This window comes from Suillus paluster (genome assembly GCF_016628075.1).
Source record: "Suillus paluster strain FC165 chromosome Unknown EDB91scaffold_6, whole genome shotgun sequence".
NCBI classification, from domain to species: Eukaryota; Fungi; Basidiomycota; class Agaricomycetes; order Boletales; family Suillaceae; genus Suillus; species Suillus paluster.
Window position 1 is genome coordinate 734,101 of NW_024537566.1, and position 16,492 is coordinate 750,592.

At 48.2% G+C, this 16,492-nt stretch overlaps 3 protein-coding genes across 3 annotated transcripts; 1 reads left to right on the forward strand and 2 right to left on the reverse strand.

Moving 5' to 3' along the window:
* Nucleotides 1–2,393: 2,393 nt before the first annotated feature.
* On the forward strand, nucleotides 2,394–4,410 carry EDB91DRAFT_1107871 (Aldehyde/histidinol dehydrogenase). Its single transcript, XM_041317529.1, has 11 exons — nucleotides 2,394–2,494; nucleotides 2,550–2,812; nucleotides 2,865–2,968; nucleotides 3,026–3,076; nucleotides 3,132–3,159; nucleotides 3,209–3,301; nucleotides 3,324–3,553; nucleotides 3,636–3,767; nucleotides 3,817–3,999; nucleotides 4,052–4,308; nucleotides 4,359–4,410. The coding sequence occupies exons 2-10, from the start codon at nucleotides 2,740–2,742 to the stop codon at nucleotides 4,211–4,213; spliced, it is 1,056 nt and encodes a 351-aa protein (XP_041181830.1). The 5' UTR covers nucleotides 2,394–2,494; nucleotides 2,550–2,739; the 3' UTR covers nucleotides 4,214–4,308; nucleotides 4,359–4,410.
* Nucleotides 4,411–13,525: 9,115 nt separating this feature from the next.
* On the reverse strand, nucleotides 13,526–15,015 carry EDB91DRAFT_1107917 (uncharacterized protein). Its single transcript, XM_041317530.1, has 8 exons — nucleotides 14,744–15,015; nucleotides 14,526–14,668; nucleotides 14,410–14,462; nucleotides 14,238–14,351; nucleotides 13,970–14,048; nucleotides 13,849–13,915; nucleotides 13,690–13,781; nucleotides 13,526–13,635 (listed from the first exon to the last, which is right to left on the reverse strand). Exons 2-5 carry the CDS (start codon nucleotides 14,529–14,531, stop codon nucleotides 13,970–13,972), a joined length of 252 nt encoding a protein of 83 aa, XP_041181831.1. The 5' UTR covers nucleotides 14,532–14,668; nucleotides 14,744–15,015; the 3' UTR covers nucleotides 13,526–13,635; nucleotides 13,690–13,781; nucleotides 13,849–13,915.
* Nucleotides 15,016–15,586: 571 nt separating this feature from the next.
* On the reverse strand, nucleotides 15,587–16,492 carry EDB91DRAFT_1107918 (uncharacterized protein). Its single transcript, XM_041317531.1, has 2 exons — nucleotides 16,227–16,492; nucleotides 15,587–16,172 (listed from the first exon to the last, which is right to left on the reverse strand). The coding sequence occupies exons 1-2, from the start codon at nucleotides 16,242–16,244 to the stop codon at nucleotides 15,969–15,971; spliced, it is 222 nt and encodes a 73-aa protein (XP_041181832.1). The 5' UTR covers nucleotides 16,245–16,492; the 3' UTR covers nucleotides 15,587–15,968.

Below are 16,492 nucleotides of genomic sequence, written 5' to 3' on the forward strand. Positions count from 1 at the left end.
CTTTCGGTGCACACTGCAATCGGCACCCCACAGAAGTCGGCAGGTCACACATTTTGGTGACACTTTTGTTACAATTTGTCACATGCAGTCACAGAAAAGTCGTGACTGCCGACTTCTGATTGCACTGGAAGGGATAGTACAGATACAGACGTGTTAATGTATAGGTTCTGAGCAGTACAACGAGATCATGATAGCGACTCGGACAGCGACGGTTCGCGAATAGGAATATATTGGGTTAGGTACCAAATGCAAAGTCATATTTATATTCAAGTACGTACTACTCGCTTCGCCGCTCAGATAGGCTCTTCGATACTCCGAGTGCACGAGCCATGTCCCCAGGTTGCTTGTATGCTACATCTCAACAGGATGCAGCATACAAAGCCCCAACACTCAATCCACCTCTCCTCCAGTCACCCCCAACCCAAACCCAAACAAAAAATAACCCGCCTCACTACCGTCGGGAAAGCCATGAGTAGTCGTTGATCCAGACCGTGTGACTCATATGAGTGGTGGCTCTAACGTTGAACGTCCAAAACCTCTGCTAACATCTCACACTGAGTAGATTGTGTGCGTTGAGTAATAGTGGTGCCGAGTTAAGCGTGAAGTGAGTTGATAAAGCCCTACCCAATAAAAGACGAGCCGACATTCGCCCTCTGAAGTTCCACGCACCCTCGGTAGCCTCTGAATCTGCAAAAAGCTTCTTAATGGCGACGTACTGCTTGTAGGACTCGGGCTATTTGCAATTCGTCTTCGCCACGTTCTATGATGTGCCAATGGTCTGCGCAGCAACCTAATTCACATCCCCAAACCTTCTTCCTCTTCTATTTCTGGCTCAACAAAACCTTAGAGACGTGGTCAGTCTCAAATCCATGTACTCCATCACTCGGTCTTTGCATACTACGCCGAACGTATTCCTTCCGACTACTGAGTACTTCAACCATCGATGTTGCCCTCGGGAGAAGCGACCCACTGTGAGTTCCTCTTTTGTGTCTGCTTCGACTCAGCGGATGTGACAAATGACATATTGATTGAGGCGGGTGACAGAGTGCATGTCCGTGCAGGGAGTCCAAGCTTTAAGCGGGGTCCATAGAATTTCTTCGGTTTGGTGCTAATCCAAATATTCAGTGCCTGGCTGAAGACATTCTGTGGACTCCATCACCCTCAGTCCCCGCTCTTACCTGCCAAATCGAATGTGTTTCTATGAACTCGTGAGTACTTCAACTTAACTCATGTTACTCCTCGTACGTTCACCGTTCGTGTCTCCTTCGACTTGGTTGATGACGATGCAGGAAAGGGTATTGGCGCGATTCGGTGGTGCATGTTCGATCTGGTGTAAGCCTCAGCGCTTACGTACACATGACATATGGTTCATTGGATCTTAGACACGTCTTTTCCTTAGCTTGTACCTTACCGTCGTCGTCGTCTCGCAATCCAGAACGTGGTTCTGTTTTGTTTCGTGTGTTTCTTCAGTGTTTCTCGTCGTTGGCCACGACTTGTTTCCATCTGGTTGTCATCATCACCACCGGACTCAAAGGCGTCGTTGAGTTCACGATCAGCATCTCGTGATGGCTGCTGCATTGGTAAGGGTACTACTTGTAGTCATATCTCTAATATTTAAGTGGACACAAACATCATGCACCGACCAATATTAGAATGCTAATAGTGGTCTCTGATCCCTTCCAGTAAGTAGCAGATCAAGGAACTTCCCAGCACTGACATAAATAAAACAGTGACCTCGTCGCGACTCGGCCTGGTATTATCAGGTTCTAGAGCTCTGAATTTTCAGGTTTCCATAGACTTCCAATGCGTGTTCGAAGAATTTATGCTGATGTGTCGCCCACGCGAACAGTATTGAGATTTCTCTTCCGTAGGAGCCCGCAAGTTTACGATGTGCTGGCAATAGTAGCTGACGTCAGGAAATATTCTGTGAGTCATGATACATAACTCAAAGGCAGCCCCTCTATTAAGCTTGTAGCAAGGTGTTGGCATCGAGATCTGTCACCAAGTTCGTGTCGTGATGCCTCCCATAATAAATGAACGACTGCCTTCCTTCTATATGGTCTTACTGCAGGAGGCTAGATGCCTCCATTATTCCCACTCCCGGGTGTGCATACCCACGTATTTTCGTCAATCAGGCTTGACAGTATCGAGTGCACGCTGGCAGATTCTCCGGTTTGCAGACTACTGCCAATACTATCACTGTCTGATGCACCAAGTTTTGCTACAGACCAGTCCTCCGAATATATCGAACGACTATCTTCGATTGATATTGATCTGGGAGACTAGTAAGGCCTCCGGCTCCGAATTTTCCAGCAAATGCCGGAGTACTAGATGCGAAATAATGCAATGACTTATAAGTAAGTCCAACTCTAATCATGTCTTCCACTTTCACTTATCAGTTCGACACACCAACCTGCAAGGGCACGTCAACGGTCACCACCGGCCTATTTATCAATGGAAAGTTTGTTGAACCCGTCGAGAAAGGCACGATCGAGTATGTGTTTATCTTCATCCTACTCAGGCATCTACCTGATGCCTGTCTGATTTAGGGTCCTGAATCCGGGTGGGTCAACTAACTACTGTCCTTCATCAGTTCTAACAGCAGTCGCAGTCAATGGAAAGGTGATAATCTCAGTCGCAGCTGTCACTGCTGTATACATCGAGATCACCGCTCAAGCTGCAAAGAAGGCTTACAAAGAGCGCTGGGGCTTCAAGGTACCCGGTGCGCAAAGGAGCAGGATGCTTAACAGACTTGCAGACCTCCTCGAAGCCAACGCTGACGAATTCGCTGCCTTGGAGGCTTTAGACGTAGGTAGGGTGATGGTTTAGCCATGTTTGTTACTCGTAATGCTATCCCTGTGCAGGCAAAGCCTTCATCATAGCCCAGATGGCTGATCTTCCTAGATCTGTCGCTATCTTGAGGTATTACGCGGGATGGGCGGACAAGGTTCAAGGGAAAACTATCGAGGTCAGGCAGGCTTCGCATTTCGGGGACAAATTAATCTGATATATAGCCACCTGGTAGACGAACGAAAAGAAGATGGCTTATACGCGTCATGAGCCCATTGGAGTTGTGGTTTGTGCTTGTACGTAGTCGCGCGGTGAAGACTTGTGAACTCAACATCTTGCAGGGAGCGATCATTCCCTGGAATTTCCCTCGTATGTTCATTTGATCCTTGTTTAGTGAGTCAATCACAACGTGTTGTAGTCTCGATGCTGTCCTCAAAGATCGGCCCAGTTCTAGCAGCGGGAAACACCGTCATCCTTAAACCATCTGAACTGACACCATTGACTGCGCTTCGTCTGTCCCTTATTTGCCGAAGTGGGCTTCCCTGATGGCGTCATCAATATTGTGAATGGGTACGGTAGTACCGCGGGTCAAGCTCTCACTGAAAACAATATCGTCGACAAGATAACCATCACAGGCAGCACGCTTACTGGGTGCAAGATCATGGAGACCGCCGCCAAGTCCAACATGAAGAAGGTCACTCTCGAGCTTGGCAGTAAGAGCCCCAGTGTCATATTCGATGGTGCAGACCTGGAGCAGACTGAAGTGGGTGGCGCACGGAATATTTTATGTGACATGCTTTATTGTCGAGCCTTACTGACCCTATTCCAGCATGAATCATGGGCAGGTGTGCACCGCAAGTTCCCGCACATTCATTCGAGCCGGGATATACGATGAATTTTCAGAGAAGTTCACTGCGCATGCGTTGTCTTTGAAAGTCAGCGGCCCTTTTGCGAGAGTTTCGCAGACGCAATTTGAGGCGAGCATCCGCCTTATGCAGCGAGTCGCTTCTGCTTACTTCCTTTCAGCGGATCATGGGATACATTAAATCTGGTAAAGAGGACGGCGCAACCGTCCACGTTGATGGAGAACGCTACGGACATCAGGGCTACTTTATTCAACCGACTATGTTCACAAAATGCAAACCGACTATGAAGATCGTGCAGGAAGAGATATTCGGTCCTGTAGCCGCGGTCATCAAGTTCACAAGGGTAAGTGCTTCCTTTTAAGGATGTATCCAAGTTCTGACAAAGTAGCGTAGAGGCCATTGAACAGGCAAATGATACTCTTTATGACCTTGCTTGCTCTGTCTTCACCAGGGACATTGACAGAGCGATTCGAGTCGCGCATAGTATCGAAGCTGGTACCGCATGGGTGAGCATGAGCATGCTAACGTCAAGACTGCTGATTGCGTGGTGCACGTAGATTAATTGTTACAACGTTCACGAAGTGAGCGTGCCATTCGGTGGTTTCAAACAGTCAGGCTTTGGGCGTGAGTTTGGCGAATATGCCTTGGAACAGTGAGTTAATATGTGATGGTGTGGCGGCCTCCGCTGACCTTTTGTTTCAGCTATATGAATGTGAAGGCTGTCCACATTAACATCGGACACCGTCTCTGAAAACCAGATGCGAAACCATCAGAACAGACGTGCAAGCTAGGCTAATGGCAGTAATCATATCGCTTCGTATCACAAACCAACTCTACTCACATACCCATCCTTCTATTTGCGATTCGATGCCAAGTCTGAGCAGCAACTTAAATTCACATTCTCAAACCTTGTTCCTCTATATTTCTGGCTCGAGAAAACAGAACCAATCATCTCGTGTCACGACCCCAATGTCCGCCGACAGCGTTTATCAGGCAGGCCTAGGATACCACAGACGGGTTCAGTGTTCTTGCATCTTCTGATGAGGCTTCATTGCTGATTTCGGCTGATTGCTCCTGCTTCGCAAACGCAAAATACGCAATGGAGTGAACGTTCTGTTCAGCAGAGTCGAGCCAAGAAAAGGTCGCTGTTCGAGTCCTCTACAGGTATGTCTTCCTTGCTTCATCCTCATGTTCACTTCACAGCTTTTTAAAAAAAATCTAGTTAATTGTCGTCTTGGGGCAACGCCCGATGTCGACAGTACATGCGATAAACTACTCAGTGCTACATTTGTTCGAGTGAGCATGGGTATAATAAATGAACCATTGGCTCGCGCCCCGTACAAGGGTTTGGGGCGGGGCTTCACAGTTTCAGCACTTGCCAGTGCTGTGCAGATCAAGCACCCAACTCTCGGCAATATGCACAGTTTCGTCATCATGGACATGGATATCTCAGCATCGCATCTGGTAAGTACTCATGCTATCAAGGTAGTCCGCATTCCTGTATTTCTTCTCTCTGCCCCCGCGCTACATCTCCGCTCAGAGTCCGCGAGGCCACCTTAGACCATTCATCTCGATTCTCCAGTGTCAACAATTTTGTCCGTTCTGAATCTAAAGAGGTTTATGCCCTACGCCGGTCAGGGATGTGATCTAACCCACATGAATATCTGATACAACTGTCGTATAGCCTATCCGTTCGATCACAGCATGGTTGTACGTTAGTTTTCGCCAGACAGACTTATAGACGAAGGAAGATGGTCGATGATCCTTCTCATAAAGGCTGTACGTTACAAACTTCTTCGAGTCATATATATTCTCCGTTGCATAATTTGCATCCCCCTATGTACCTCCCTCGTTCTCGGGGGCCGCATTAGTAGAATCCCTCCTTCTATCCTTCTATGTATCGAGAGTAGGAGGAAAATGAGATTACATATGTCATGCATCCAAATCGATATCGTGTTTGAGATGTTCCTCTATTTATTCGTGCTCATGAGCACACTGGTGGACTGCAGAATGGCGAAGTTCGAGCTGAGTGTCCTCGACACTAGTGACTAACCCCTCCTTCTTTCTGAACGATCTTCAACGATATGTACGTACAAGTGTTGCGATGTCGTTGCGGGCTGTTTTCTTGTGCATTCATGCAAAAACGTTAGCAAGTCGAGTAGGATGAGTGTCTTTTTATCAATGCCACGGAATTCAGGGGAGTGGTTTTTCAATGTTATTCAAGAGTCTGGTCGAGGCAGCAGGGGAATTTGTACAGAAGTAACCATATTGATCAACTCCGCAATGAACTGCATATCGTGCGATCAACCACAGTGCCAACGCGAAAGCAGAAACACGACTCACTGCCCCAACATGTTTAGTCTTCCGAGCTTGTCGGGAGATGGTTACTGACAGTACGTTATTGCGCCGTATTTCTGTTGGTAAAAGGTGCAAAGGGTGAGTCATGGGGTTGAATCTCGGATGCAAAGCGAACCACTCGTACTCACGCCCTTCTTACAATGAAGACCTGAGCAGCATGGTTGCTTGTTCTCCATCCCGCAAAGCAGGCCTTTAGACTCGCATGCACTGACAGACATAAATGTTGTCAAAGCAGCAACAATAGCAAGTAGGAATGAGAAATGCATGGCTTGTGCTAGGTAATATGAGAGGGGGATCTCGAACAAGTGATACTGGCAGTAGGAAAACGGCTTGCTTTTATGTATTTTTTGCGATGCACCCCACAGTTATATCAAAATGGTTGCACCTGGCGGATTTCAGGCAGAGATTACAGGCAGAACCTGTGACAGGGTGGGCGGATAAACAATCTAGAACATGTGGACTGCAAACGTATGAGCTTTAACCTCTAGTGAGGAGTTCACTTTGTAGGCAATGGCGAGAATACCATACACATGTTAACCAAGGTTGAACGTGCATACATGCAGAAGACAAAGGTGGAATCTGAGACCTAGCGCTTTCGTAGCATACTAGTCCAGGAAGTCCTGGCGACGGAGAGAGGTGACCAGACGTGTCGGGAAACGTAGACCTCCCGTGGAACCCATATGGTGAAACTCCTTCTGCCTCGGACCTATACATAGATGCGACATCAGCAAAACACTGTGGAACTCTGTGAGACTCTGTGGGTTCTGTAGAGTTCTGTACAGAAGCCACAGAAGCAAAGTGATTTGCTGACGGAAGAAGCACTCGGGTCGCCCCTTGTCAATGAATATAACCTTAGAGCTGGGTAGAGGGCATCAACATTTTCCCGAACTACGACCGAGTGAGCACGGATGGAACGACCGTACAGCGGACAATAGATAGAGATTTTTTTAAATGACTGGCAGCAATGGAGGAGAGCAGTGCTTACTTGACGGTTATCTTGTAATGAGGTGCTTAGTACGCAAGAAACCCTATTATTTGAGCCTATTTGCTTTCAAACGCCGCCCACAGCTCAGCGAGTTGATCAGTGTCCCATCCAGTTAACGTGCTGATTTGTGTATCAAACCTGTACGGCGGATGCTACGGCGAATCAGGACGACGAGGAACCATCTGAATTACTACAATAGACAATGTTGCTATCTCGCTCAAATGAACACATCAGACTTGTATCAGACGCCCGACTGGACTCCGCTAAATTGAGGTGTACTTCCTGGCACGAGACCTCACTTCTGGAAGATTAAAGGTAAGATAATGTTCATGTAGTCTTCCTGTTATCTTCAGGAGAGTATTTATCTCTGCCGTCTCTCGTGCGACATTCTTGGAGTTTTCCTTGGTACCCCATCATGGATTTCGACCTTGTTGTTCGCAATGGTACCGTTGTGACTGCCTCAGACATCAGTTGGAATCCTGTGATATTGGAGTCAAGGTACGGATACCACCTACTGTTGTTTCTGAGTTTTTACATGTCCCTGCCTATGTTAGGATGGAACCACTATCGCTGTTGGTCCTCGTCTTCCAACCGCACCCGGCGTGCATGAGATCGACGCTGAAGGGGCTTCTATAACTCCAGGAGGAGTCGACTGTCACGTCCATCTGTGCCAGGCTAGTATTTTTCTTTGTGCTCTGTTCTCATATTCTTATCATAAGTGTTGTGTAGATATACGACACCGTCGATTTGGTTGTTGATCACTCTGTCATTACGAATAAAAGTAAGACGTCTTCCTACTGCCAGTATCTGAGCTATTATTCGAGATCCCTGTCTCATATCACCTAGCATAAGCCATGCGTTTCTCATTCCTCCCCGCTGTTGTCACTGCTTTGACAACATCTATGTCTGTCAGTGCATGCACGGAACAAAGTTGCATGGGCCCGGGCGACAAATCATGCTGTGCAGGTCTTTCATGTGTGAGGCGTGTGAGTACAAGTCGTTTGCTTGATTTGACCCCGTGACTCATCCTTTGCGCCTTGTACTTATCAATAAAGTCATTACGGCGGTGTAGTACATGTCTGCCATTAACCATCTGACAGGTCTTCGCCCTCCGCGCAATATAGTGTACTCCACATTACTTCCTCCATTATTGCAGGCGCGCCAATAATCCATGACCGACCCCGGTATTTTGCGTCATCGTGCCGTATGACAGAAAGCCGCAGCTCGTCATTTGTCCACGCGCGAAATATAGATTCGAGTCTATCCCGAAACACGAGCCTCGTTCATCTCAACGAGGGCTACATTTTCTCACTCGTGTGTAATTCAGAAGGCATTCAGTGACCAAGCTCTCAAGATCTCATACTCAATAGAACCGTTCTCGATGCGGCTCTTGAAAGCTGCCGAGGGTTCCGACCCGGAGTTTGCTAGACCACCGTTGCAATAGGAGCGGGAGAGGTGGGGTACCTGGGTCTGGAGGTCTTAATCTTGTCTGGTGTGTGTTTACTTCTGGAGCAAACAGGCAGAAGCACTGGAATGCCTGTCCATCTTTGAAGAGCGCCTCTTCAAGAAGTCAGCTTAGTCGGGCCCTGCAGGAAACTATCAGTGGAGCCTGGATGCTGGCGATCAATAACCATCCGAATGTTAATGCTTTGCAAGGTAGAAAAAAAGGTAAAGCACATTAGTATTTGCCATCATCACCAAGGTTGCGAGTCGCGACTCGTGGGTCCTTTACATTGGCCCCTTCTTCGTTCTGAACGATCTTCAGGTACACATCCTTCGATCTCGGCCGATTTTTTGGGGGGATTTATTCAAAAACGTACGCAAGTCAGAATTTACGCGGGAGGTTTTCTAATGTTATTCAAGAGTCTGGTCGAGGCAGCAGACAGAAGTAAACATAAGTGTCATTGATCAACTCCGCCAAAAACTGCATATCGTGCGATCAACCACTATACCAATGCGAAAGCAGAAACACGACTCACTGTTGCAACATGTTCAGTCTTACATCGGGAGATGGTTAATGGCAGTACTTGACTAAGCCATCATCCTATTGGTACAAGGCGCAAAGGTGAGTCATAGGGTTGAATCCTGGATGGAAAGCGAACGACTCATACTCACACCTGTCTTACAAGTAAGACCTGGGCAGCATAAATCACTAATCCCGTCGCCGAACCCGCAATGGTTGGATCCAGTCAGGCATCTCCAATTAGCAGCACTGACAGACATAGATATTGTCAAAGCAACAACAACGAGGAGGAATGAGAAATGCATCATGTGACTTCTGCTAGGTAATATGGGAGGGTGATGACTCTGATACTGGCAGTGGGAAGACAGCTTGCTTTTATGTCCTAGATTTTTTTTCGCTCAGTACTCGGCAATTCTATGAGGATGGTTGAGCCTGCCGGATTTCAGGCAGAGAGTACAGGCAGAACCTGTGAGAGGCTTGGCGGATAAACAATCAAGACCATGTGGACTGGAAACATATGAAATTTAACACAGCTTAACCTGTAGTAAGTAGTGATCGTTCACGACCGCGCTCTTTGTGCCGCTGATGTGCTCTTTCCCGTTGCTCCTGTTACTTACGCTCTCGCTGCCCAATAGTATCTGTGCCCTCCTTGTGTCTCGAGCCTTGGTTCAGCGAACGTTTATCAGTCCCTTGCTTGCGGGCCTGCGCCCGCGCACACAGGTCGGTGGTAGAGGGTGCGTGGTTAAGTACAGGGAGCTTGGGAACAGGAGTTGGGGGTTGTGTGGCTGTTAAAAACGGTCCCGGATGTGCGGGCCACGGAGCCTACACGGAGGTTGAAGTTGCAGCATTGGAGGGATTGTCTCTGCTGGCTACCACTTGCGTACTGTATCGAGCAGGAATGTACTAGTGATGTCGGTGCGGCTATCTGAACCGCTGACGAGTCAGTAAACAGTCGCAGAGGGATGTTGGTAGAGCGCTTACTGGTGCCAATTAATTGTCACAAATATAAGTGTTGGAGTCAGAAACATCGGAGACGTCGGCAGAGGAGTCAGGAATGATAGAGGACTGACGGGGTACGAGCGCAACCAAAGATTATGAGCAGACAATGTCGTGACATCGGCCGAGGCTCCTATATTGTGAAGTGTCATTTCCTATGCTACGCCAATATTAATATTCCATCTCTATGCTAACATACTATAAATATTCATGTAGTATCGCATGAGCGTCTCAGTTCCTTTCAGAGACTGAGATGTATATTGTTCTACTAGCTCTCGAGTCGTCGCGTCCGCTCGCCTTTCATAACCATAATAAGTAGTAGGAGGAAGCGCACACATTCAAATATTCGACTACTAAGTAGTATGCTCTTGAGCGGGACCGATGGATGTTTGGTTGAGCGAATGGCGGCCCTGAGGTTGCGCGTATGAGGGGCCCCAAGTCATTTATTGTTGTGTCAAAACTCTATGGCCTCCATAGTCGAACTATGTACTTCTAAATTGATTTGAAGTCGAGAGAATGCATAGATTGACGAACCTCTCGCGTCACAATCATAATCAACCGGGGAAGATGATAATAAATCAGTGTCGAGGGTAGGAGGACAATGAGGTTACATATGTTATGTATCCAGATCTATATCGTGTTTGAGATGTTTCTCGATTTATTCACACTCGTGAAGTGGCTCAAAAGCACACTGGTGTCTTACAGAATGGGCAATTTCGAGTGTTCTCGATACTACTTAGCCCCTTCTTCCTTCTGAGTGATCTTCAAGGACATGTACGTACACGTACTTCGATGTCGGCTGACTCTACCGCTTTTCTTGTACATTCATGCAAAATCATACACAAGTCGAGTAGTATGAGTGTCTTTTATAAATGCCACAGAATTCATGAGGGTGGTTTTCTAATGTCATTCAAGAGTCTGGTCGACGCAGCAGAAAACTTTGTACAGAAGCAAGCATATCATCGACCAACTCCGCAAAAACTGCATATCGTGCGATCAACCGCTGCACCAACGCCAAAGCAAGAACACGACTCATTGTCCCAACATGTTCAGTATTCCAAGCTCGTTGGCAGATGGTTAAGTGCAGTAAGATGGTACGAAATAAGTAAAGACGACGATCGAATAAATGTATTGACGACCAGGAAGAGACGGGTCTGAGAAAACCATCAGTCCTAGTACTATCGTGAAGTCATGGAGGGTAGCTCACCATCGCGTCATGAGCCGACGAGATAAAAAAAACAGGGTCTCGCGCGTCAAGCTGAGACAAGAGACATCATGGCTATGCTGCGTGGCACAGTTAGCCAGGTCAGGGGAACAGTAAAACTAGCTTACTGCTAAAGAATCACACAGTAAGCAATCACGCCGTTGTTGTTCCAGTCGGCGTCTACGAGAATGGGGTCGCCATCGCCGGTAGCGCTTGGATCAGCTAAACTTGACGGATCGCAGTCCAGTAATACAACGTTGAGGATATCAGATACAGAGGTGAAGATATCCATGATAGTATGGTGACGATTAAGACGAACACGAAATTGAGCAACGGGAGAGACAAAGGGGCGGGAGATTATTGTGGTAACAGCTCTGATACTGACAGTAGGAAGACGGCTTGCTTTATGTCTTAGAATTTTGAGTTCGCCGAGTACTCGGCAGTTCTATCAGGATGGTTTAGCCCGACGGATTTGAGGCAGAGAGTACAGGCAGAACCTGTGACATATAGAAGCCCGGATACTCATGCTCAATTACTCATACCACCTTCGATAATGGCTTCTGCGGGACCACGAATACCGCCAGTGCGGATAAGAAATAATATCATGTGCCACGTACATCGACAAAGTGGACAACGAAGATTGTCATTCGTACTGCTACACCTTGAGCTTACTAGTAGAGCGCGTGTGTCTGGGCTGTTCGAGCACCTTCAGTTCGGACAAGACATAAAAAATGATTGACCACGTACTCGGCAATTCTATCAAGATAGTTTAGCCTGTCGGATTTCAGGCAGAGAGTACAGGCAGAACCTGTGATAGGATCGGTGGACAAACAATCTAGAACATCTGGACTGCAAACGTAACTTTACTCACACAAGCTAACCTCTAGTAAGGAGCTCACCTTGTAGGCAATGGCGAGAATACCGTCCACATGTTAATCACGGTTTAATGTGCAATCGTGCAGAAGGCAAAGGTGGAATCTGAGAACTAGCGCTTTCGTAGCGTACTAGTCCTAGGAAAGTCTTGGCGACGGAGAGAGGTCACTGGACGTGTCGGAAAGCGTAGGCCGTCTGTGGAGTCATATCATGGAAAAATCCACCTGCCTCGGACCTATACATAGATGCCAAGAAGCACTACTATAGAGTTGCCTTTTGTCAATCGACATGCCCTTAGAGGGCATCAATATTTGCCCAACTACGACCTAGTAAATACGGATGAATCCGACCATAGTTGGCGTGGGGTCGAGCCACAGCGGAGAGTTGTAGTATGCAAGAAACCCCTTCTCCCAACAAGCCTTAACACCCTCAAACTAAATTATGTAAATGAAAACATACCAAAAATGCTTCGCATATCTCAGTCTCAGTTCGGGTACGCCGAGGTGTCTGCAGTAGAGTTTGGGTTAGTATTTTTGTGGGTTAACGCGCGTGCACAGAACACTAAGTACAGATGCAGCCAAGATGCAGCAGTACAGTTGTCCTCCACCCTAAACACAAACATAAGATAACCCACCTAAAAAATCTCACTACTCGGGGCTCAACGCATGAGTAGTCGTTGACCCAGACCGCCGTGTGATGTGAGTAGTGGTTCGAAACTCACGCTGAGTGGATTGTGTGCGTTGAGCGTGGAGAAGGCCTGAAGCCGACTTGCAACCCCGTCAGACAGAAACCATAATAAAGCCCTACGCAATAAAAGACGCACCGATATCATCCTCGATGACCTCTGCAAAACGCTTTTTGACGGCGACCTCAGGACTCAGGACTGCCTGTAGAACGTGATTCTACCTGACAGAACACTCTTGTATGTCGCTCTCCCCTCCAACCTATTAACAATGATACTATGGCCTGACACGGGTCGACCCGGGTCATGCCCGGGTACTACCCACGGGTAGGTTGAGCTCTGAGGCCATGTCCGTACCCGTCCCGAGTCAAGTGGTACGGGTATGGGTCCATCCGTGGGTGTCACTCGTGGGTGTGCGGGTCGCCCGCGGGTAGATATACAAAGCGAGAGTTTCCATGTTCAGTCTCTCGAGCTCATCGGGAGACACGGTTAGTGGCAGTACGTGGTTAAGCCGAAATCCTATTGGTACAAGGCGCAAAGGGTGAGCCATGGGGTTAAACCCCGGATGCAAAGGGGATCTTGAATAATAGCTCTGATACTGGCAGTAGGAAGACGATGGACTGAGGGTTCCACGGACAGGGACTACACACCCGGCTCTCCACGGCCCTTTCCGTAGCTTATGTCAACACGTAGAGTAGGTTCCAGTGTGTCCGTAGAGTAGCACATCACCATTCGAGGCTGTTTGCCATTGCTCTAGGCTGAGGCCGCTGGCCCTACTTCAACAACTTACTTTTATGTCCTAGAAATATTATTTCTGTACTCCGCAGCTCTATCAGGATGGGTGCGCCTGGCGGACTTCAGGGAGAGAGTGTAGGCAGAACCACAGGGGCGGTGGATAAACAATCCAGAACATGTTAACTGTGAACATACGGACTTTAACACAACATCTAGTAAGTAGTGATGGAGACACACCGTGTGGGCTCCACATATTAATTACGGTCGAATGTACAGGCAAAGGTAGAATCTGAGATCTAGTATTGTCATGGCATATGGTCCGAGAAGTCCTGGTGACGGATAGAGAGATCAATATGGAACTCCATATTGTACCTACACGTAGATGCCAAGACGCACTAGACTTGAATCGCACGATGGACGCTCAGAGCTATGGAGAGGGCATTAATATTTGCCCAAACTAGGACTGCGTGGATATTGATAAATCATAAATCCGACCCGTCAGCAAGTCAAAGCACACCTAAAATGCCTCGCAATAGCTCGCGGGCCGGAGCCCCACAAGGTCCGCACTGCGCAGGAGGTGTTCTCGGATGCTGATGCTGATGCAGAGTTTGGGTTAGTGTTGTTGTTTAGCGGGTTTAGAAGTCGGTAGAAGGAATGCGTAAAAGTCTGGTATGGGTGTAGCATAGAAGGTTGGCACACTTGAACTATCACAATTAGCACAGGGGTAGTATCCAAGCCTCAACACCGAAATCCCATCTCCTCCAACACAAATACAAACAACCCACCTGGAAATCTCGCTACTCGGGAAAGTAACATGCATGAAGAATTCAGTGGGAGCGCGAGCGAAGGCGGGTATGCGAGTACATTGGTGGAGGGGGAGTATCGGGTGGTAGTCCAAACTGTTGGCGTGTGATGTGAGTAGTGGTTCGACTCACGGTGAGTCAAATCATCACGCACACCGCACGCTGAGTGGATTGCGTGCATTTAGCTGAGTTAAGCGTGGAGTGAGTCTAATGAGAACAACGAAAAACCCGTCAGGCAGAAACCAAAGCCCTTCGCAATGAAAGACGCACCGACATCGCCCTCTTTCCACACACCCTTGATAGCGTCTGCAAAAAAACGCTTGTTGAGGGCGCGTACTACTTGAAGGACGCCTCTCGAAGAGCTTTGCTTTTTGGCTGTCTGGGACGGTGCAATGAAGGCAAGGCCAGAGGACCTGGGAAGAGTTAGTGTGTATTGTGGAGAAAATGCGTGGCAGGAAGGACAGGAAACAGGAAGCAGGAAGACACACCTGATGACAAAACTCGTCACAACAACTCTCAAGCTTTGCATCAGGGATCTAAACGTATGCTAGAATGCATCCTGCAGTTGACGTCACTGACTTTGAGTTCTGAGCAGTGAGCCAGAGGTGGCTAAGCTGCTGCCGAGGGTTCCGACCCAGAGCTTGTTTCTCATATGGTTCAGAAAGTACAGATATAATCCCCACTGGTGTTGACCTGGTTAATGCATGTCCATCTACATAGAGTGCCTCTTCGAGAAGCGGGTGCTAAAGCTTAAAGGATAGTTCATCTTCGGGCATTGCCGCCAGTGCGCCACATTCTTATCGATGGGGCATTCGAACACAGCTGTGTAGCGTTTCCTTCTTGCCGTCATGGCGCCTTCCAAATGTTTTCTTCCCCAGTTTTTGTGAGTGAAATCGAATGCACCAAGTATGTCAGCCACCCACAAAACTCACTGGCAGTGATTCAGCGTTCTCTTTCAAGTCCAGTGTTCACACCTCTAGCGGTCTACGTAACTAACAAACGCCTATCTTACTCTCTATGTTCTGACCTATACGGATGTCGACCATGAAATCCAGAAGCCGGCCCGAAAGAGCCGGCGTCTAGTTTTGACCTTGCCGTCTTGGGGCTTAAGGCCTAGACACAAGACTCGTGGCTATAGCAAGGTTTAGCCCAAATTGTAAACCTCTCAATCAGTGGGTCATCAGACGCTGCATTATGGTCCTGCTCCCACTGCAGCTTGCCCATTTGGGGAGTTGAGTGGATGTTTGGGCACGGACCACGGGTCTGTGCACTCCCACTGATATATGCTTAAGAGGGAGGATTCCTACGTAGAACTAGAAGTACAAGCGGTAGGGGTAGCGGCAGCCCCCTGATGAGAGCTTTCGCAGGCTCGAAACCGCTGCCGGCCCGCTTTTACCCCTCCCTCCCCTGTTGACACAGCGCCCAACCCTAGGGGACGGTGGACTGCGGCAGCGGTGAAAGAGGTGGACAGCCTAGTAGGTACATAGACTGAATTCTGCGCCTGCCTCATTCCTCGGCGGCGCAGAAAACGATTAGCGCGCAAAGCCCATAATTCAGCCGAGCAGGTCCCAGGAGGAAAAAAAAAAACCATCGAACAGCGGGGTCCACAGAATCTCTCCCGTTATAGCTCGTGTGACGCGACAAATAACTGAAGACATTCTATGGACTCCATCACACTCAGCCTCCACTCCTGCCGGCGAGGTCGAATGCGTCCTACCAACTTGCGAGTACTTCGACCCGATTCATGTTGCCCCTGGAGAGTTTATTGTTCGTGTCTGCTTCTCCGACTGAGCTGATGAAGGGCAAGGAGTGAGATAACAGATAGAGCCGTTCCTCCGCAGCGTATCCATTTGACAATAGACTACCTTTAACGCGGCTCGGAAAAAAAGGACCAAACGCAACGCTTGCGATTACAAGGTTTGTGATTACTATTGCCGATCGTTGTATTCATTGATGGCGAAATCTTGACAGCACCCTAGCAAGGACCATGCAGGGAGTCCGAGCTCGACATTCCGCCAGCAGCGCCAAGAACAACAGTTTGACATGATTGGAAAATCAGGCGGTACGCACTGGCGTGCATCTACACTAAAAATTCACTGCGGATACTTGCTCCATTGTCGCAGGCACACGTATAATCCATGACCGATCCCGGTGTTCTCCGTATGGGCTTCCATGTATAAAGAAGTAGACTATAATGGATAGGACCCTGTTGACAAAGGAGCAGCGCCGATCCCTAA

Bases quoted from the DNA above. Each gene is read 5' to 3' on its own strand.
- EDB91DRAFT_1107871 (XM_041317529.1), top strand. From the start codon at position 2,740: ATGCTTAACAGACTTGCAGACCTCCTCGAAGCCAACGCTGACGAATTC. The intron at 3,554-3,635 runs GTGGGTGGCGCA...AATCATGGGCAG, and splicing joins CAGACCTGGAGCAGACTGAA to GTGTGCACCGCAAGTTCCCG. The intron at 4,000-4,051 runs GTAAGTGCTTCC...AGTAGCGTAGAG, and splicing joins CGGTCATCAAGTTCACAAGG to GCCATTGAACAGGCAAATGA.
- EDB91DRAFT_1107917 (XM_041317530.1), bottom strand. The intron at 14,352-14,409 runs GTGCGTGATGAT...ACACGCCAACAG, and splicing joins CAATCCACTCAGCGTGCGGT to TTTGGACTACCACCCGATAC. The intron at 14,049-14,237 runs GTGGGTTGTTTG...ACTCTGCATCAG, and splicing joins CCGAGTAGCGAGATTTCCAG to CATCAGCATCCGAGAACACC.